Below are 23,080 nucleotides of genomic sequence, written 5' to 3' on the forward strand. Positions count from 1 at the left end.
TACACTCAGAGGAGTACACTTGAACTCTCCAAGTTCACAAGCCTCTTTGTAGTACAATATAAAGATCAGAGGATAAGTTTCAGGAAGATGTCAATGGGCCAGTTAGGGTGGGTGACTGGGTAGAAAAACAAGACCCCTCTTATTTTTAGACTCTTAGATTCTCCCCTTACAAGAGTATTACCACTTGCCAGTAATCTATGCAGCAAAAAAGCAATCTCAATTATGTAGGCTTAAGGGCCAAAGGCCATCAATTATCCAGGAAAGAACATTTAAAACCATACTGGACTGTTTTTTTAAAGACATCAGCTGAATGTGCTGGCATAGCCCGAAAGGCCAAGATAAATGACGGCCTTCATCTGCAAAGGTATCAGAGTCCGGACAGAATACGTTAACATATTCTTGAACAAAACAGTGCTGTATCTGTTTTTTTTATATTACTTCGTTTTTTAAAATTACTCAGTTTATTGAATCTCAAAAAGGACAGGCAGAGAAGCGAAGATGATTACAGAGATTAATGAAGACAGAATAAAAGCCTGAAGATTAAGGTGCTTTATTTCCTGGCATTTATAATTCATCTATATCATCTCTATTTCTCCCAAATCCAAACTCAACTCTAGAGCACATTGGTCTCTACTTTGCCTTCCAAACATATCTAAGTTACTAAGTCAGGCTCTTTGCCCTACTCCCGGCTCAAAGTTGTACCCATCCTGAAACATTCCCTTCACACTNATCTCAAAAAGGACAGGCAGAGAAGCGAAGATGATTACAGAGATTAATGAAGACAGAATAAAAGCCTGAAGATTAAGGTGCTTTATTTCCTGGCATTTATAATTCATCTATATCATCTCTATTTCTCCCAAATCCAAACTCAACTCTAGAGCACATTGGTCTCTACTTTGCCTTCCAAACACATCTAAGTTACTAAGTCAGGCTCTTTGCCCTACTCCCGGCTCAAAGCTGTACCCATCCTGAAACATTCCCTTCACACTGCATGCACACCCCTCATTCCCCCCCCATTAGACTCTCTGGCCCTACACCAGCATCCACTAACCCATGCATCCTCTGATTCCCTAAACACATAAATGAGGGCTTATGCTGCTTTAAAAAATAGACTTCTTGAAAATAAACTAGATTTAGATCATAACACAAGTCTCTTTATGTTCAACATCTGCATGAGCTCTAAGACATTATGGAACTGAAGCTTCAGCAGACCCCCTCCCTTCCTCCCTAGGAAGCCATTTTATTGAATCTGGCATTTTTCACCCTCGTTTTGTTTTTACATTTTTATTTTTTATGTATAGTATTATTTTCCATGTTTTTAAATCTAAATGGAAATAAATAAATGGCATCACACTGTATATATTACTTTTTTGGTTCTAAATCATAAATGCTACCTTAAATATTATTAATTTCGTGGCTAGCTGTCTGATCTCCCCAACACAAATTTTAAAAATATTTGTTCCAAAAAGATATAAAAACCATTTAATTCAAATTTTCAAACACAAAAGTACAGAGAAAACTATAACAAAATCCATGAACAACCATTACTCTGATTTAACAAATGTTAACATTTGTCACATTTCTTTTTTAAAGAAATTAAAGACCAGAGAGACCACTGAAGTCCCAATGGCAGTCCCCAGCCCCGCTGCCCTTTCTCTCCAGGGGTGACCACTACCCACCCTACAGTGGGGATGAAGTCCTCCCCCTCTGTCTTTACACTTTTACATACGTTCATGTATCCATAAACAACATACAGTTGTTTGTTAAAACGTCACATAAAAGACTGCATACTGTACACACTATTCTACAGCTTGCTTTTCTCACTCAACAGTGTTTTCACCCAGCTCCACATTTACGTTTTTCTGATTACAAAAGTAATATCTGCTTAGTGGGAAAACCAGAAAGTCACTAACACAGCAGCAGCCTCACCAGGGGCAGCCACGGTGCCAGGCCGGCTTTCAGCTTCTCAAGAGCAGCGCTGGTGCATGTCTTTGTGACCCCCTCAGCACCTGGCGGAGGGCAGCACAGCAGCAGACACTTCACAAAACTTACTGAGCAAAGACTGGAAGTCTACAAAACCCAGGTCTATTTTAAGCTGACTCTTGTTTTGCTAGATCTAAAAACTAGAGGCAAACTCACTGCCTCTCAGAGAAATCACATTGCATATGCAAAGAAAAGATCACACAGGATGTGCTGCGATGGAAAAAAAAAAGAGTGAACATCCTGCTCAACTTGTGTCATTCTTCTTGATAAAACCAACACCGAAGAACGTATTGACATGGCTTGTTTAGGTAGTTGGAGCAGCGCAAAACCTTGGTAGGAAAAATCAACACATAGGTGTTTTGCTTAGCATTGACAAAGGAGCTAAAGCAAATATGGGACCAGAGCTACCCAATTTAAAACCAAACATGTTGGCAACTGATTCAGGTTCACATACTCACTCACTGGAACTCTTCCAGACAGGGGGATCTACGCTGTTTTACTTGTAATTTAGTATATTCACTTACTGTATCAGTAAAATACTTCCAAGCTAAGAACAGGTTGTAATATACCTGCCCAGACAGGCTAGGACCATTACACCAAATCTACAGATTCATTAATGTTATGAAAAATGACCAAATAACAGAGAAGGCTCCTATACAATTCAAGTGATTAGACACTTTCCTCAACTTCATTTAATGCAAAAAAGAGTTCCTTGACTTTAACAAACATTTTGCTTCAAAAGAGAGAGAAGCGCTTCCCAGAAAGATTGGAAATAAGAATGTGGGAAATGAGCCAGGCTCTGGCTCACACTTGTCTCTCCTATTCCAAGCCTCATCCACATCTTTTCATTGGAGGTGTCCACATCCTTGGACTGGATGAGGTGCTTTGACAGAGGGTGTCTTAATCATAGCGAAGACTAGGGAGGGAAGGGGGAAGCAGTAGTAGAGAGAACATGAACTGGAAGTGAACTGGAAGTCAAGAAATCTGCAATGTGATTTGCGGCAAGTTATCACCCCTCTCTGGCAGCAGCTTCCTCACCCGCAGTGGTCTTAAGGGTTGATTCTATATAAAATTCTATGGTTTCATGACACTCAGATGTTCAGCAGCACCAGCGTCACTACTTTCCACGACAGAAAAGCCTACCAAAAGCCCCTCCCACCTGTCTACTCTTACCTATGAATCATGCCTGGTGTGAGTGACAGAGCAAAAGAGAAATATCCAACAACACGACTTGAAATTGGTAAGTTAAAATATAATACTTACTCAACTTCAGAACTGGTGCGAGCCTTAGTGTTCACTTAATCCAAACCTCTCATTTCGTAGAGAGGGAAATTGAGCATGGAGTTTTTAAGGACTGTGTCCTAATACTCGGCTTTTTCTCTAAGGTTATCACACTACAATCTCACCTGAGTACCTAAGACAGAAGCCCGGGAATGACACCTCCTTGCCCCCTCCTTCTCCCTCACTCCCCAAATCCAATGATTTACCAAGTCCAGTAGATATTCTCAAACATGACCTCTCCTCACCATTGCCAACCTGGCCTCTCCCTCACTGACTGCAATAGCCCCCTAACTGTAGTCACTCTGATCCCCAGCAGGGGTGGGAACCTCAAGCATTTGGAAATGTAAATGTATGTGGGAAGGGTAACTGTCCCAGTTACGGTGGCCTTCCTGTCACTTGGTGGGCAAAAGTCAGAGAAGTAAAACATCCGATAGTCCAAGTACAACTCAGAATTCACACACCCAAAACAGCAACTGCGTGTCCCCACCCCTAGGTGTTGAAAACACTGATCCAAGCCATTTTCCTCAGGGCAGCCAGAAATGATATTTTTATAAATGCAAATCTGACCATGTCTCAGCTCCCATAAGCCTTCTAATGGCATCCCACTGCTCTTGGGATAAAGATCAAAATCTATAACTTGGCCCAACCATGAAGGGCCTGGAAGACTTAGAGACTTTGGATTTGATCCTAACTACAAATGAGAGGTCTTTAGAAGGGCAAGAAGAGTAGCAGGAAAACCAATTAAGAGGCTACAGCAGTAGTTTGGGCAAAAGGGGACTCGGACTGATCATGGTGGTGGAGATAGAAGTGGTAAAAACAGCTCAGATTTGGGACATACTTGAAGAGCCAACAGGACTTGCTGATGCACTGGATGAGGCAGGAAGGGAAAGAGAAGAATCAAAAACACTGGGATTTGGGGTCTTAGGAACTCGGTGAATGGGGGGCCCATTAAGTGAGATAGAAAGAATAGCTTTGCAGGAATGGACAGATGTGGAAATCAAGAGTTCTGTTGGGTGTGTTAAGTATGAAATGCATTAATTATTCAAGGTCCATATGGCAAAAAAGCCTCCAGCACTAGAATTCAGGTTTCTTTCAATCAATTCAGGACTCTTTTCTCAGTGGTTCTCAAAATGTAGCCCCCAGATTAGCAGCAGCAGTATCACTTGGAAACTTCCTAGAAGCTCAACTTCTCAGGTCCTTTCTTACAACTTCTGCATCTGAAACCCTGGAAGCGGGGCCTGGCAATCTATGTTTTAACGAGCCCTCCTGGGGACTCACTAAAGTCTGAGAACCACTGCTCAAAATCCACTTCTCATAGCTGAAGAATACCTGACACCACAGCTGTCCCACATTAGGCTTCTTTGTGCCCCTATAAACCTACTGCCTAGTTAGTAATAGATGGTATTTTTTTCCCAACCAGTACTCGCTGAGGCTCCAGTCACACCACTGCTCAAATTTTTTCAATTACAGTTTCAGAAACTAAAGCAAGGGGAAGAAACAAATATAAATAGGAGATTCTGTGATTACAACTATCATTTTCAAAACAGCTAATATTATTGAGTACCTATGTACTTTCTATGCATTATCTCATTTAATCCTCCTAACAGCCTAACGAGTTAGATACTGTGTTTCCATTTTATAGATGAAGAGACTGAGGCATAGAGAGGTTAAGTAACTTACCCAAGGTCACACAGCTAAAAAGTAGCAGAGTTGGGATTTGAATCCAAGCAGTCAGGTTCTAGAGCCTGCATTTTTTTTAGATATAATTGACATAAACATTGTGAAAGTTTAAAGTGTACAATGTGTTGGCTTGATACATTTACATACTGCAAGTGATTACCACCAAAGTGTTAGCTAACACCTCTATCACATAATTTACCACATAATTAATAAGTCACATAATTATTTCTTTTTTATGATGAGAACAATTAAGATCTAGTCTCTTAGCAACTTCAAAGTTTTGTTGACTATAATCACTATGCTGTGCGTTACACCTCCAGCGTTTACTGCTTATCTACTAGCTGCAAGTTTCCACTGGTACATATTGCCTCCTATCCTCCTAGGCCTTCACACAAGGACTATCTGATGTATTAAGTAGATTGGGCTCTTATGAATAACTGGGAGAACTTAAAAGAACGTTTAATTCCATCAAGTTCCCATATGATCCAGCAATTCCACTACTATATATACTCAAAAGAATGGGAGACATACATCCACACAAAAACCTGCCTGTGAATTTCACTGCATTATTCATAAAAGCCCCAAAGTGAAAACAACCCAAATGTCCATCAACTGATTAATGGATAAACAAAATGAGGTATATCCATACAACAGAATATTATTTAGCCATGAAGGAATGAAATACTGATGAAATATTGATATATGATACAACATGATGATCCTTGAAAGCATACTTAATAAATGAAACCAGAAAAGCTCACATATCACATTATTCCATTTATATGAAAAGTCCAGAACAGGTAAATCTATACAAGCAGAAAGATTAGTGGTTGCCAGGGGCAGGGGGTGGGTAATAACTACTAATAGATACGGATTTTCTTTTGGGGGCATTAAAAATGTTCTGAAATTGGCCCTGGCTGGTGTGGCTCCGTGGGTTGAATACCGACCTTTGAACTTAAAGGTCACCAGTTTGATTCCCAGTCAGAGCACATGCTTGGGTTGTGGGCCAGGTTCCCAGCTGGGGTAATGCAAGAGGCAACCAAACAATGTATCTCTTGCACATCGATATTTCTCTCCCTCTCTTTCTCCTTTCCTTCCCCTATCTCTGAAAATAAATAAATGGATAAAGATGTTCTGAAATTAGTGGTGATGGTTACACAAAACCATCTATACTCTAGATGAATATACTAAATATCTACTGAACAGTGGGTGAATTTTTATGGGATGTGAATTATATCTCAATAAAGCTGTTTTTTTAAAGGATGTTTAATTCATTATAAACTTGGGCTTTTTTACTAAATTCCTATTTCTTGTCAGTAAAGTGCTAGATCATGATCAAAGAAACTGAAAGTAACCTGCCATCGCTTTGAATTTTTACCTTTCAGTTTGTAAAGCAGAGTAAACTAGTTTCACTTCTACACTGTGATGGATCTAGACACAGTCATCTATGTCATTTCACCACTTGGAAGAAAGTTTTTCTTCACTAAGATCCAAAGAATATAAATGCAAAAATAGTATTACTGGGAAAACGCCCTAACATTTTCCTTAAATCAAAGCACTTACTACCTGAAAGTAAGGAACCAGGGGCTCCTGGGGCTTCCAGTTAAAGCACACAACTAACACTACATCCCTTCAACCAACAAGTACTAAAAACAAGTTGAGTTGTGGCAACATTTTAACACCTTAAGATAGATAAACAATGAACATAAATACCTACATAAGTACATATCTGAACATACCTTATGTTCTACATACCTGAAAATAAGTACTGGGGTAAGGATCTGAGAAACATTCTTTTAAATGTTTATTTGCTCTAATATAACAGTAATACTAATAACTAGTGCTTACTGAGAATAAACACTGTCCTTGGCTCTTTACAAACAGGTTGTTTAATTCAGTCTTCATAGTAACCCTCAGGAAAGTATTTTAATCCTTATTTCATAGATAAGAAAATTGAGGCCTAGAGAGATTGAGCAAATAATTCGCCCTTGATCACTCAGGTAACAGAGTTCAAATAAAAACCCCAAACAAGTGCTGGTGAGGACGTGGAGAAAGGGGAATGCTTTTGCACTGTTGGTGGGAATGCAGACTGGTGCAGCCACTGTGGAAAGCAGTATGGAGATAGCTCAAAAAATTAAAAATGGATCTGCCTTTTGACCCAGCAATCCCACTTCTGGGAATATATCCAAAGGAATATAAAACACTAATTCCAAAGAACATAAGCACCCCTATGTTCATTGCAGTGTTATTTACAATTGCCAAGATATGAAAGCTGCCCAAGTGTCCATCCGTAGATGAGTGGATAAAAACAACTATGGGATATTTACACATTGGAATACTCGTCAGCCTTAAAAAAGAAGAAAACTGTACACTTTGCAACAGTATGGATGGACCTGGAGAACATTATGCTAAGTGAAATAAGCCAGTCAGAGAAAGACAAATACCATATTATTTTACTCATATGTGGAATCTGATTAAGAAACTGATGTAACAAGCAAAATGAGACACTCACAGATGGAGGGCAGATGACAGCTATTTGTGGGGGGAGCGGCTGGTGGTGGCAGAGGTTAGAGGGTAGAGGGACTGAGCAAAAAGGAAAAAAGATTCATGGACAACAGTGTGTGGTGATTGCTGTGGGGAGGGAGGTATTATGGGACTAAATGGTAATGGAAAAAAATACTGAACTCAAATGATCTCTTCTCTATACCTCTATATTCCTCTTTAAAATAAAAGGCAGAAATAAACGGAAGCCAGAAACTTGAAGAAACTTAAGAGACCACCCGTTTCCTATCTTACAAAAGTAGTGCTTTGAAAAGGTGACTGTTCCTATAGTCCCAAAGAGGAAATAAAGAAAACAAAAGATTGTCACCAAAGAGGAAATATAGAAAACAAAAGATTGTTAATAACAACCAGCAGTCATAGGCACAAAATACCATGCCATGCCCCACATCCCATATACTTCTTCCTCATTTAACAATTTTCCCATTGATTTTGCTTATAATCTTAGGATGTCAAAATTTAATGATCTCATTATGGAAAACCCCAGAGAACACCAGTTAGTGAGACTGGAGAGCTCACTGGACCAGGAAGGAAAAAGAATCAGTTGGCAGGAAGTAGTGTTTATCTAAAAACATAAAAGTCTTTAGCATTAATATTAACACTGTAATTTCACAGTACTTCATTTTGAAGCTATCTCTCATTCCCTTTCATTATTTTAATACTGTTTCACTAAATGCTGATTCCCGCTCTATTCTCCATATCTAATAGGATCTTAAATAAAAAATAAGACTGCTATACAGCCACCACTGACCTTCATTGCGCGCACTCTCCCTCCTCTCTCTCTCTCTCTCTCTCTCTGTGTATACACACACACACACACACACACACACACACATTTATGCCACAGTTCAATGAATTATCCCAGACTCAATTAGGCAAGGAGGCATGTGGGGCACAACCAAACATGAATTTCATCACCAAGTAGAATCTAGCTGGCAGAAATCTTAAATTCACAAGTGAAACATGCACTCATCCTTATGCTTCTCAGGACTCTGCCCAAATCAAACTGAAACTGTAAACCAACAACAGATTGATGGATGTACAATTACTAAGCATACATACACGCACACACGAAAGTAGCTTAGAAGGCCTGCTCTCCAATCAAACAACTTAAGAATGAAAAAAATTAGTGCATGAAAAACAATTTTGCATAAAAGAACATCACAAGGCATGGGGGTTAGGGGTTGTTTGGGGTTGAACAAATCCTTGGAAAATGCTGAAGAAATAACCTCGATTCTTGGGTCACTCTGTAATAATTCATAATAGGTAATGGCCAACTCAAGATAAAAAAAAGGTCAAGCTTGAGAATTTTCCTCACTTTCCCTGTTCCCCTTGCAGAGCCTTGTGAGAGTCCAGGGGAAAAGATTCGTTAGGTACTGTGCTGGGGGAGCTAGGGAAGAGGCCATCCTCATGCAAACAACCACCTGTGCGTGATGGAGACCCTGCATGAGGGAGTTATGTTTAAAGTGAGAGGCAGCTCTGGGGATGGCCCTCCTAACCAAGGACATACACTGGATACTCACTCAACTCCACTGTCCCTCACGCCCGGACTCTGGCCACCTTCCAGCTGAGAGCAGCCGCTCCCGAGACCTACGCCCTCAGACCCCGCTCTCTCCCCCAGACATTGCCAAAGCTTGCTGCCTGCTCCTCTGCCTAACAACTGCCCTGCCACCACCAAGCAGTCCCAACTCCCCCAGCCCAGGTTGGCCAAAATAGCCCCCCGAGGTTTGTGGCGCCCCAGGCCCGCGGGATTTAGGGCTTTGGATCTTGAAGGGTTTGTCCAATCCCCTCTTCCACCCTAGGCGTCCTAGGCTCACCTCCCCGGCAGCTTGGCGCTCCTTTTCCAAAATTGTTTGCTGTTCTCGGCGGCCATTGCTCTAGCCCAGGGAAGGCCTTCTAGGCGGGCCAGGGGGTACCCGGCGAGACGCCCCCAGACCCCGCAATCTGAAGGCCAACCCAGGCCGCTTCCCGGCCCCCGGTCAACGGCTCCCAGATCCTGGAAGCGCCATCTTGGATGTGGGCATTTCTCCCCTCCCGCCCCAATCCAGCGCCGCTGTCATTGGTGGGCTGCCAGGCCGTGGTCGGACAAACCAATTAGAAGCCGGAACCCTGAAGGCCGCTGAAGCCGGACAGCAACGTCAGGGGATGGGCACACAGGTGGACCGGGAAGGAGGTGCTTGGACAGCGGGGAGGCGGAGCTGAAAGTTCCTCATCCCCACGAGAGGGGAAAAAGCAGGTGAAGTATCAATGGGAAGGAGTAAAGGGTACTGTTTACTTTGGGCGCGGGGGAAGGAGGGGGAGGAGGTTCTCGCTTCTCATATTTTTTGGAAAAAGAACATATGTATTATATGCATAAATCTTGACCTTAAAGCAAGGTCCCATATGTTGTGTGCAGCCCATTTCTAGGATCTCCTAACTCAACTACACTGGTTATTACCCTCTGCTTTCCCTTTTCATTAGGACCCAGGTTTTTTGTTTGTTTGTTTGTTTGTTTGTTTGACATCTGGAAAGGAAGAACAATAGGGATCCTATAGCCCAGGGTCAGTAACTGTTCAACACATGAGCAAGGGTTGGTTCATGAGAGTCTTTCCTCTGCTAACTGAACACTGATGAAGGACTTGTGCTGCGAGTGAAATTGAAACGATCGAATCCGTTTCAACCAATAACTGTCACTTTCTGACTATGAGAACCAGATGCTGACAAACAATATTTAGGGAATGTTCTTATTTTATTCATCCAATTGAAACTACCAATTAATGTTTCTTGCAAGGACATGATATATTTCCATGGCATGAATCACAAAGATTAGGAATATACCCCCCAAAAGACTTAATTTATCTTATTAATCTATTATAAATCTTTCACTCTTGAATTTATTTTTAATACATTTTTGACTCAGAATGAGATGTAATGTGAGTATTTTGAATCCTTTGAATGTCTTGACTGTGGGTTTGTTTGTTTTTTCTCTTTTTGAGTTTCTGTGGTTGTATACCATAGCGATTACGGGGAGGTCAGGAAGCACACACCAGTCCAGAATAGTTTTCATCCCAAAAAGGAGATGTTGAGGTGGACTTGTTGGCCCCCACTGCTGTTTACTGCTACCACATGTCCTTTTATATACTGGAGAATAATAAAGGACCACCTGTCTAAAGAACAACCTTTTTTTATATGCCCTCTAGTCGTCTCTTGCTACATAGACATTGCTCCCATTTTCAAGCTTCTTTTGCACCCTGACTTCACAATCATGGGATTGTATAAGAAGGGCTATTTTTACTTTCTCTGGACCTTTCATGCTTTCATCTTATCTTGTCTCAGGTAGACCACTTTTATGGGCATTTAATCCATCAAATAAGAACCCCTCTTTCCTTTTAATATTATCTTTTTAAAAAATCATTTTAGCTGCCTTTCTTTAGCTATTCTTTTTCTTTCTTTTTTTAAAGATTTTTAATTTACTTATCTTTAGAGGGGAAGGGAAGGAGAGAAGTATCAATGTGTGGTTGCCTCTCATGCATCCCCTGCTGGGAACTGGCCTGCAACCTAGGCATGTGCCCTGACTGGGAATCGAACCTCAATCGTGTGGTTCGCAGGCCTGCACTCAATCCACTGAGCTACAGTGGCCAGGGCTAGCTATTCTTTTTCTTACAGTGCAGTGGCCAGCAATGAACTCCAAGAGGGTTTTCCTGAGGTTTTGTTGAAGCTGATATTTTATCTTTATTCTGGACAGACAAAACTTCTGCTGGCATTTTGGGCTTTACAAGAGCTGATATCTTAAAGGAATAATTTATAGCGGCTTCTAGATCCCTTTCCTTGGTTGCAACTGGCAGTTCAGAGTTCATTTTCTTAAAGGTATCATCTGAGTTGTCTCCCCGATGTGAGCCGTCTTAACACTTGTCTATGTGGCAAGTCACATGTCACTTTCCAGCCTCTCACATAGATTTAGAAATTTTCCAGAAAAGCTTCCTATTAACTTGTTATTTCACATGTGGAAAGCAGAGTGTGATTTGTATATCCAGAAATGTCTCAGTGTTCCTTTTCTTAATTGTTTATGAAGCATTAAGTAACACAGATCTCCTAGAAATGTTGTTAACATTGTTCAACCCAAAGAAGCCCTATTATTTCTATTCTTTGTTTTCTGTATCAAAGCCAGTTTCCCATCCAAAATTTAAAAAATTCACTTCAGTCATCTGGTAATAACTTATTAAATCATCTTTATTGGGGAAGTTGAAATTGCTGGGACCTTTCTTACCGCCACCACTATGACTGCCCAAATCTAAACCAGCCAGCATTCTTGTAGCAACCTGCTATTTGGCGTCTCTGCTTCCACTCCTGCCTACTTACAGTCTATTCCCCATGCCACAGCCAGAGAGAGCCTTTTAAATTGTCAGTCAGATTATTTCGCTTCTATCGGCCCAGTACCTTGAAGTGGCTCTATCATACTTGGCATAAAATTCAAGCTGCTTAAAGACCCTACACGATGTGTTTCCAGTCTCTTTGTTGCTTAATCTGTCTGTTCCAACCATGCACATTGGCCTTTTTTGCTGTTTCTTAAGCTCTTCAAGCATGTTCCTACCTCTCCTTGGAATTAGCCATTTCCTTTCCTTGGAATTCTCTTCCCCTGATATCTGGGTGATTTCATTTTATTCAGGTACATTTCCAAATGTCCTCACCTTGGGGAGTTCTTCCCTGACCACCTACCTTAAATAGTGGGCTCTGCCACTCTGGGTTTTGTTTTTTAAGCACTATCACTGCCTGCTGTATTACATACTTGTGTGTTGTCCATCTTCATCCCCTAGAATGTAAACTTCACGAAGGCAGGGATTTTGTCTGTTTTGTTTTCTGCTGTAACCCCAGCACCTAGAGTAGTGCTTGGCATATGGTAAGTACTTGATATTTATTGAATGAGAGAATGAAGAATATAAACTATTGTTGTCTTTTGGTTCTTGGTTGTTCCTACCCATTTCTTGTTGGAAAAGATGATAGAAAATGTTTTCCAGCCCCCAGGAGGATGTATCCACTTTACCAAAGATTCTATAAGCTTGCCTTATACTTAGTTGAAGAATAGTCTTCCTCTCTTGGGAAAGATTGTTTTTTTCGAACCCCTTTGCAGCTTTAGAGGAATGAATCTGTACCTGGAATGATGAGGGAGGGAAGCCACCCACCTGGCCAGGAGATCAATAGAATCAACCCTGCTTATCAAAGGGGTGTTAGCTGTGGCAGCCAAGTCACCCTCACACCAAACTCTGACTCACTAGAGGTAAACTTCATCGGTTTGAGGTCCACAAGGGGTTGTTGGAGTACCTTTGATGGAGGCTGTTGAGGGAGGCATTTACTGGATCCCTAGACTAGTGATTCTCATACTTTAATGTACCTGTCAGTCACCTGGATGTCACATTAAAAGCCTATATTCTGACTCAGTATGGCTGGGGCAGAGCCTATTTCTGCATTTCTAACCAGCTCTGGATGACACTGATGCTGCTGGTCTGTGGACCTCGGTTGGTAGATCTTCTGTTGCTAGAACAGTATGGCCTGTGATCCTTGAATTTTTCTCAAAGGCTTGATTATTTTTAAACTTTAAGTAGAAGAGTCTCAATATTGCCTGCCTTCAAGTTACCACTTTTCCTTCCTTAACTTCATATTCATTCAAAGGAGAGTAAAACAACTTAGATTAGAGCACAGCCGAGTGAAGAGGATAAGCTATGTACGGCTTGAACTGGACTCCAAAAAGGAGGGTGTATTCCAGTTCTTAGAGAAGGTTCTGTGGAGGAGATGAGCCCTGAGACATGCAGAAAAAGAAAGAACCACCTGAAGTACAGTTGGGAGGAAATTTCAAAGCAGAAGTTCGGTGGGAAAGATAGAAATCAAGAAAAAAAGCCTTCGGACTTAGTTACCAACAGTTACTTAGTTACTGGCGGACTTTAACCTCAGCAAAGGAGTGGAGTGGACCCTGTGGTGAGAGAAAGAATTAGGAAATTAAGCAAGAAACAGCTCTCACAGCGCACTGCAGAATGTTTGACCACCCAAGGGATGGGTCAAGCTGGGATCTAAGAGCAAAAGAGCTTTTTCAATACTTAAGCAACCACTAGAAAGAGCCAAGTGAGATAGATCACTTGTATGATAGAAGGCAAAGGAGAAGCAAAAAGACTGACGAAGCAAGAAGTTATTGGAGTAGTCCTGGCTGGTGTAGCTCAGTGGATTGAGCTTGGGCCTGTGAACCAAAGGATTGTGGTTTAATTCCAAGTCAGGGCACATGCCTGGGTTGCAGGCCAGTTCCCCGCAGGGGACACATGAGAGGCAACCATACATTGATATTTCTCTCCCTCTCTTCTTCCCTTCCCCTCTAAAGATAAATAAATAAAAATCTTTTAAAAAAGAAGTTACTGGAGTAAAGAGAAGAGGAGAAAGTGGTTAGAATTGGGGATGTGGGCAGGCAGAGGGAAGACTAAGAATTTTTTAAAGGAATTTATTCTAGGAAAATAAATCAAAAGTAGGGGTGAAGCTCTGTGTATAAAGATATTCCTTGCCTCATAAACAATAATAAATGGGAATGAAAAGAATATAAAGATTTAAACGTGAAGAGGTAGTTATACAAATTATGGTGTGTGGTTTGTAAACTCAAACCTGCTATGCCATTGGATGTGTCAGTGTGAACGCTACATAGCATGCCAGCAAAGTTTACGAACTGGTGTATGCGTGGGGAAGCAGAATGCGCAGTGGCTTTGCCTAATTTCAGTAAAAATCCATGGGTTTTCTCAAAGACGAAAACATGAAAAAATTTAGCAAATTTTGCTATATGGTAGAATTATACATCATTTTAGTTCTGGAATTTTCCTCTACTGCTCTATTTTTTTAAGTATTATGAACTACATACTACACAATAAACCAGGGGCTGTCAATTTTTTTCTATACAGGGTCAGATTATAAGTATTGTCAGCTTTGCAAGCTATAAAATCTCTTTTACAACTACTCAACTCTGCTGTTGTAGCATGAAAGCAACCATAGACAATATGAACATAAACTGGCGTGGCCGTGATCCAATGAAACATTGCTGGTGGGCATGAAAATTTTATGTTGTAGTTTTCACATCTCATGAAATATTATTCTTTTAATTTTTTTCAACAATTAAAATATGTAAAAAAAATTACCAGCTAATAGGCCATACAAAAACAGAGTTGGCTCAAATCTCATAGCTGGTAGTTTGCCAACCCCTAAAGAATGAAGAATAAATAACATATAAGAGCAAGATTAAGAAACAGAAAACCTTATGATGCAATTGGCCCCTATGCCCCTCCTTGGTCCCCTTCTCTTCCCACTCTCCAGTGGAAGCCTCCAGCCTAATTTATGTGCTCAACATTCTCATGTGTGTTGTAGACTTTTACGACATATGTGTATACCCATAAACAACATGTTTTCCATGTTTTGAAACTTTAAAATAGCATCACACGGTACATATGCTTCAGCAACTGGCTTTTTGCACTCAGCATTCTGTGGATACACAGAGCTCTCGTTTGCTCGGCTCAAAGGCAATGCCATGCTCTGCTGTGTGAATAGACCTTGATTGTTGCATCCAGTTATTTTTATTTCAAACAGTTCTCAGTTAACATTCTTTTATACATCACCATGGGAAAATGCAGCCTTTTTCAAAATACAGTTTGTCAACTATTGGAGAATTGAAATAAATTTAAAGGCTGGTACCTTCCATTATAGCATAGGCAGGATTAGGACAAGATTACAGTGTTGTTGCATGTAATGTGGATAAGCATTGTTCTGGAAATTTTTAGTGTCAACTTTATACACACATATACATTGTGTGTTTGTGTGTGTGTGCCTGGTTGTAATGTATATTTCTTTTTTTTATCCTCACCCAAGGACACGCTTATTGATTTTAGAGAGAGTGAAAGGGAGAGAGAGAGGAAGAGAAACATTGATGCGAGAGAGAAACATCAACCAGTTGCCTCTCCTCTGTGCCCTTACTGGGGAGTGAACCTGCAACCTAGGCATGTGTCCTGACCAGGAATCAAACCTGTGACCTTTTGGTTTGTGGGAAAATGCTCCAACCACTGAGCCACAGGGGCCAGGGCAAGTATATTTCTTAATAAGAGGTTTTTTTTATAAGTTTGAAAACCACTATTTAAAGGCACCCAGGAATACCAAGGAGAGGCATTCCTAGGTCACAGAATATACATAACTTCCACTGTACAAGATACTGCAAAATGCCCTCCAAAATGTTTTTTTCCCACTAATATTCATCTTCACGGCAATTAGTGAGTGTTTCTATTGCTCTATATCCTTAGCCTATAGTAGTTTTTTCTCACGGGATGTGACATATATCATACACAACTAAATATTATATAAAACTAATATGTACAGCCACACGTGGTGATGGAAGGTGATTTGACTTTGGGTGGTGGGGCACACAGTGCAATGTACAGATCATTTGTCATAGGACTGTGTGCTTGGAATGATCCTATTATGGATCATTATTATGGATGGTTAATGATCCTATTAACCAGTGTCACCCCAATAAATTTAATAAAACTTTTAAAAAAGATAAAGAACAAAGCTAATATGCACAGTCAATGAATAATAACAACATTGGCACCCGTGTACCTGTACCTCACATGATACAATAGGGCATCACCAGCACTTTAGGAGCCTCTGGGAGGTTCCTTCCTCTGGGCATTGCCTTTTCTCCCCAACTCAGATGTAATCACTATGCAGAACTTTATGTTACTCATCCTCTTGTTTTCTTTATGCTTTTCAGCTATGTTTGTAACCATAAGTAATAAATCACTTATATTAATAATATTGTATTGTCTCTATTCTTCTGTTGCTTATTTCTTTTAGACAACAGTATGGTGTTAAGACTTAATCATGTCAATGAGTATAGCTATAGTTCATTCATTTTCACTGCTATATAATATTCCATTGTGTAAATAGCACAGTTTATCTGTGTTACTGCTAATGGGCATTTGGTTGTTTCACATTTTGTGCTACTGGGAACTCTGCTTCTATGAACATTCAGGTCCATGTTTCCTTACCAAGTGAACAGGTAGAAACGTTTCTCTAGGATACTGATGTAGGAGTGGAATTCCTGGTCTGGAGTATATGCATGTGTTCAACTTTGCAAAATAGTACGCAGTTATTTCTCAAAGTGGTTTTACTACTTTTCTTTTCCACACCTATGGGGTGAGCATTCCATCTTCATTTCCTAGAACATGATTTCAACAGTAAATAAACATTGGGGTGGGAGGGGATATTTCAAAGCCAGATTCTATAAGAACAAAATTGTGTTCAACGAGAAAGAAAAGTAGAAACTTGAATCCTGTTCAGTCACATGAGTCTTTCTTTCCTTCCTTTCCTTCATAAATTTGTACATGGTACTAATTCAAAATATACAAATAGGTATGTAGTAGGTTGAATGGTAACACCTCTCCCAAAAAAGATATGTCTCTATCCAGCCCTGATCAGTGTGGCAAAGTTGGTTGGGTATTGTCCTGCAAAGTGAAACGTCACCAGGTTTGATTTCTGGTCAGGGCACATGCCTGGGTTACGGTTTCGGTCCCCAGTCAGGATGCGTATGAGAGACAACTGATAGATTTTTGTCTCTCATACTGATGTTTCTCACTCTCTCTTTCTCCCTCCCTTCCTTCCTCTAAAAACAAATAAATAAAATCTAGGAAAAAAAGATACCTTCACATCCAGATCCCTGAAATTTGTGAATATTACCTTATTTGGAAAAAGCCGCTTTGCAGATACAATTAAGCTAAGAATTTTGAGATAAAATTCCTGTTTTATTCAGTTGGGCTATAAGTCCAGTAATAGGTGTCCTTATAAGAGAGAAGACACACATAGAGGAGGAGGAGGCAAGGTGACCATGAAGGCAGAGACTGGAGTGATGAAGCCACAGTCAAGGAATGTCCGAAGCCACCAGAACCCGGAAAAAGCCAACAAAGATTCTTCCCAAAAGCCTTCAGAGGGAATGCAACCCTGCCAACAGTTTTTGTTTTTAATATTTTGTTTATTTATTTTTAGAGAGAGGGGAAGGGAAGGAGAAAGCAGGAGAGAAACATCAGTGTGTGGTTGCCTCTCATGTATCCCCTACTGGGGACCCGGCCCACAACCCAGGTGTGTACCCTGACTTGGAATCAAACTGGCGACCCCTGCTTCACAGGCCCTTGCTCAATCCACTGAGCCACACCAGCCAAGGCCAGCCAATAGTTTTATTTTAGTATTCCAGCTTCTGCAACTGTGAGAGAACAAATTTCTATTGTTTTATGCCACCAAATTTGCAGCAATTTGTTGCATCAGTCCTCGGAAACTAATATAAGCTATAAAGAGAAAATTGGTCTTCCTCACATCCTTGGCCCATAGCCACCCATTTTCCCTTCACTGTTGCTGTGTGTCATCCTTCTAGAGATATTCTTGCAGAAACTCTTAATAATTGGCAGGGAAATTCAAGGTCGTTTTACAAATGAGGAGTCTAAAGCTCAGGGAGGTTTAAAACTTGCCCAAGGACCCTCAAGCTAGTCAGTAGCAAAGATCAACAGGAACCCAGGTTTCCTATCTTTTGGTTTTGTGCTCCTTTGATATTAAAAAAAAAGTGTCTAGGAGCAGATTTTGATACTAGGATAAGGAGCAAGAAGAGCAGGATACTGGCTGAATGAAGGAAAAGGAATACCTGGAGATGGTAAAGGAGCATAAAAACTGTTATGATTTCACCTCATGTTGAGGCACTTCATCAGGTCACTAATACACTGTAGATAGAAATTGATGCTTCAATCTAACTAGTATTTATTGAGCATCTATTATATTCCAGGTGCCAAACTATGTTAACTGTCAACTTGCAGCCCCTGTCCTCAACAAGTATAATATCTAGTAGGGAAGTCAGGCTAATAAGTAAAGCAATATGACAAGTGATAAAAAATAGAGGTGTTTATTGCATCCTTAGAAAACAAGAGTGAGGCATGGTCCTCTATTTAGGAAGCTGGGAAAGGTTTGAAATATGAGCAGGAATTTACCAGGTAGACAGAGAGGAAAAAGCATCCTAGGCAGAAAGCTGAAACATTTATGGAAATGTGGGAGTTGACAAGAGAAGATATATTTGAGAAACCACATAGGAGATGCTGTCAGTGCCTCACCCATATCCCTCGACCTCTCCGTGTGCTCCCTTTGCCACAAGGCTCTTCCCCCAATCCCCAGAACTGCAGAAAGCCATACTTCCCCCACTTAATGTCGTGCTAGAAGTGCCCCAAACCTAATTTCTCCTGGAAGCTGGCCCTAACCAATGACTCTGAGAAGTCAGTGTATAAATGCCTTAGCTCCTTCACCCCTCGGATGGGATAATTCTGACGCATGTGTTCCCCAGAGTTTCTTTAAGCATTAAGTTCCTGTTATCCACTGTGATTGTTGGCTTAATAGCTCACCCTTTATGGGCTGCCTTCCTTTCCCGTATCACTTTCCACCTCTTCCCTACTAGTGTTTCCATCACCTCCCGAATAAACTTCTTGCACCCAAACCTTTGTCTCAGGATCAGCTTCTGGGAGAATCCAAAATAAAATAAACCATAAGCAGGTCTACATGGTAGAACAAAGAGTGTAAGGAAAGAGATTCAGTGACAGCAGATATTGGAGCAGGGCCTGTCATGCTGGACTTCTGATGTCATATGAGGATTGTGTTACCTTTTCCTTTAGGCAATGGGACATTCATTGAAAGTTTAGTAGGGGTATGAATGTGACTGACATTGATGACATGAATGTCATGACATTCACTGACATGAATGACAAGATCTGCATTGTAAAAAGACCACTGTGGTCACACAATCATTAAATAGTTTTCTCTACCCTTAGAATGAAATACAAACTCCTAATCATGGCCTGAAAGGTATTGATTACATTACATGGCACACATCTGCCTCCTCATCCTCTGAAAACTCCGTTTGCTATGGCAGTTGTTGGGTTATTGTTGACCCAGGTGGCTCAGCAGGGTCAGAAGCCAGATGAAGAGTTGTGATTGACTGGAACATTCTTTCCACTTCTTCACTCCCTCTTTCCACAAAACCTTGCAGTAGATGAAAGTAGACAGAGTGTATTCTCCTGCTAGACTTCTGCTGGCCAATGGAATGTGAGCAAAAGTGATGTGTCTTTAAGGCATCACCCACTGATTCTCTTGCACTCCTACCATTCACCATGGGAAAAACAAACCCTGGAGAGCTGCTGGTCCAGGGAGGACAAGAGATACATGAAGAAAACACCCAACTAAAGCCTGCAACCAACCATCCTTCAGCCTGAAGCATGAGTGAGAAAAACAGATGCTTGTGGTTGTAAACCACTGAATTTTTCATTATTAGTGTACCAATAACTAGTTACTGCAGAAGTGAGCTAGGAGTATTTAAGTTTAGCTGTGAAGAGGATGAGAGATATATTCCTCTTTCTCTTCCTCCTCCTCCTCCTTGTTCTGCTTTGGCTTTTTAGCTGCCCATAGCATAAGTCCCTCTCCCATGTATGAACGACTTTCCACTCTGAAACTTTGTGGGGGGAAGGAGCCCACCTCCCAGTATTGTAGCTAAAAATACCAGCTCTTCCCTCACTTTCTCATTCTTCCTTGTGAACTAAGTCACATGCATTTGTCATAGACTTGCTAATAAAATCTGCTCAACCTAGACTTTGAATCAGAAGGAGCTTGTAATTCAAAGAAGCAGAAGCAGGAAGAAAAAATGCATTCCTTTGGTGGGCAGTACCCTTCGTGGAGCAACACCCAGGGTCTGGTCCTGGAAGGTCTTGTGGTTTAACTATGGTGTCATATGCTCATCAGTGGCAGTAACAGTGTCTTCAGTGGCCCAGCTCTGTGGTGTCATGTTGGCTACTACCCTGTAAGCAAAACCTCTGAATGTGGTATGGTAGACTGAGTGCATTAACGGCCTCAATTCTTCACCTCTCCCTGAATCCATGATATCTTGTCAGACCTTCCCATACTGACTCTGGACTCACCCTTGTGACTCGCTTTGGACAATGGATATTGGCAAACATCTGTTTGTTTACACAAGCAGTGGTTGAAAGCACTTGTGTGATTGGGCTTTTCTTTGTCTTAGTGCGTCTGGGCTGCTGCAACAAAATACCACTGGGGGCTTGTAAACAACAGAAATGTATTTCTCACATATCTGGAGGCTGGAAGTCCAAGATCAGGATGCCAGCATGGTTGAGTTCTGGTAAAGGCTTTCTTCCGGGTTGCAGACTGCTGACTTCTCACTATGTCCTCACATGGTAGAAGGAGCAAGAAATCTCTCTGGGGCCTCTTTTATAAGGACACTAATTTCATTCATGAGGGCTCCACCCTTGTGACCTAATCAATTCCCAAAGGCCCCACTTTCCAATACCATAACCTTCGGCATTAGGTTTTCCACATATGAATTTTGGGGAAACAGGTGCATAGCACCTTCACTGTTGTCCTCTGCCATTGCCATTAGAACATGTCTTGGCTATCCTGTTGGATGATGAGAGTCATGTGGCACTACGCCAAGTCTCCCTGAGTTATCCCAGCTGGGACCATCCTAGTCAGCCAACAGCGAGCTGAGCTTCAGACATATGAATGAGCTCAGCCAAAATCAACAGAGCTCTCTAGCCAACCAACAGTTGACCCCAGACACTCAAGTGAGTCCAGCTGAGATTAACCCAGCTCAGTACAGCCCCACATAAGCTGAACCCCACAGACTTGTGAATTAAATACTGTTCATGTGAAATGCCACTGAGGTTTTCTTGTTGTTTATGTGGCATTACTGTGGCAACAGATAACTAATGTGTCTGTAGCTCTTTCAGAAAGCCTATGAGCTGCCTTTTCTGCTTAAATCAGCCAGGAGTCAATATTTGTTGTTTGCTCTAACACAGAGAAAGACTGACTGCAAATTAGAAGAAACATATAAGGTCAAGGGAGAGATTATTTGAGGTGGGAGAAACTTGAGCATGCTTATAGTCAGAGCATTGGAAGGAGTTGTATGTATTAAGATACAAGTGTGTCTGCAAAATAACAGTGTTTTAAACATGATAGAAGTTTACAGTTTTTCTCATGTAGAAGCTAAACTAGCCTGGAAGCTCTGCTCTGTGAAACTTTCAGGAGCCTAGACACCTTGTCTCTATGTTTCATCATGTCCTTGCCCAGTTGGTTCAAAATAGTTCCCCACCACATCCACATTTCTGCCATCAAGATGAGGGGAAGGAAGGATATGACTTTCTACATACTACTCAGGGGTTACATTTATTTCTTCCCCTTCCAACCCATTCTTAGAAATTGGTAATGTAGCTACACTTAGCTGCAAGGGAGTCTGGAAAAGGCAAACATTCTGGCCAACCATCTGTATATCTAATAATTCTGCTTCTGTGGAAGAAGGGGCAGATAGTAGTAGTTCCTGCAATGTTAATGAAGCAGAAGGGATAATTAATGGAACATAATTGTTTATCTACCATAAACTTTTGGTAGCCATTTCCTTCCTCCTTCCTTGTTAAGGAGAATCATTTTTTAGAGAGGTAAGGCAACTGTATTTTCAGTCTGGGCATAAATAAATCATAATTTGTCTAAACCAGTGAGGCAGTCTTGCTCAGCTTTGCTGGGAACTTACTTCCCCAGACTCCCTGCAGCTCTGGGTATCTCTGTGGTGCAGTTCTGACCAATGAGCCATGAGGGGAAGATTTCTAGGGAGTATTGGAAAGCAGTTTCCTTCCTGTGAAAGAGACAAACGAGGAGAAGAGCTTCCTGGCACACTCCTGCTTGGAATCCTGGTGTGAGTCACTATTACAGTCAGCTTATAACCACAAAAGAATGGCCAAGGAATTACAGATGTCAACCTAGAGCCCTGACACCTTTTTGAAGATTCAGATGACTTTAAGGGATAAAAAGGGGTGAGCCGGCTGGAGAAGGGGAGAAAAAAATATTTGAACAAGTGAGAACATTGTGCATATGAGAAGGAATGCTCAGAGATGCTCCTGGAGAATTGGATCAGAGTCAAATTATGAGGCTTTTGTATGCAGTAGTGTGATTTATTGTCAGAATGACCTTATTCAGAATTGGGGCTGGCTTCCCTGCTTGTTTCTCTGATTCACTACCAATGCATTACAGGCATTTTCTCTTTATAGGTTTAAAAGGGCTGCCCATCTCTTCCCCCCTCAGAGAGTTAAGAGACTTTTGTTTTTGGACCATCTAGGCTCTCAAAGACAGAGATCTAGATTGTGTGAGTGGGTGGGGGATATTGACTTGAAAAGTTGAGGGAGAAGGGAATGGATCCCAACCCCAAAAGTAAGTGGGATTTCCCTGTCCTTAAGGGAATGGAGAGGTGTCTGGTTCTGCCTATCTTGGGGCCTGTGTTTGACTCCCAAGCCCTGGAGGGACAGGATGTCTAATGGGTTAGTTGCATGGACACACAAACTGAGCTCTAAGCCACAGCCTTTGAGGCTATCAGCAGTGGAACAACTTCAAGGTCTCAACACTCCCCTTCACCTAGACAGGAGCTTCTGTTTTTTTTTTCTTTTCTGACAAAGAAAAATTCCTGTATTATATAAGGAACTCATACAAATTGAAAAAAATCACTAAT

The 23,080-nt window shown here is 41.2% G+C and overlaps 1 protein-coding gene across 2 annotated transcripts in view; it reads right to left on the bottom strand.

The window, feature by feature from the left end:
- Positions 1-9,524, bottom strand: part of TBC1D22B (TBC1 domain family member 22B) — an 81,190-nt gene extending 71,666 nt beyond the window's left edge. For both annotated transcript variants that reach the window (XM_037063277.1, XM_037063276.1), the window contains exon 1: positions 9,321-9,524. In XM_037063277.1, the coding sequence (XP_036919172.1) occupies positions 9,321-9,376 (56 nt within the window). In that variant the 5' untranslated portion in view covers positions 9,377-9,524. The remainder of the gene's footprint in view (positions 1-9,320) is intronic.
- Between the last annotated feature and the right edge of the window lie 13,556 nt (positions 9,525-23,080).

The sequence above is a fragment of the Sturnira hondurensis genome, unplaced genomic scaffold (genome assembly GCF_014824575.4).
Source record: "Sturnira hondurensis isolate 20B ecotype Veracruz unplaced genomic scaffold, ASM1482457v3 Scaffold0014430, whole genome shotgun sequence".
Lineage (NCBI taxonomy): Eukaryota > Metazoa > Chordata > Mammalia > Chiroptera > Phyllostomidae > Sturnira > Sturnira hondurensis.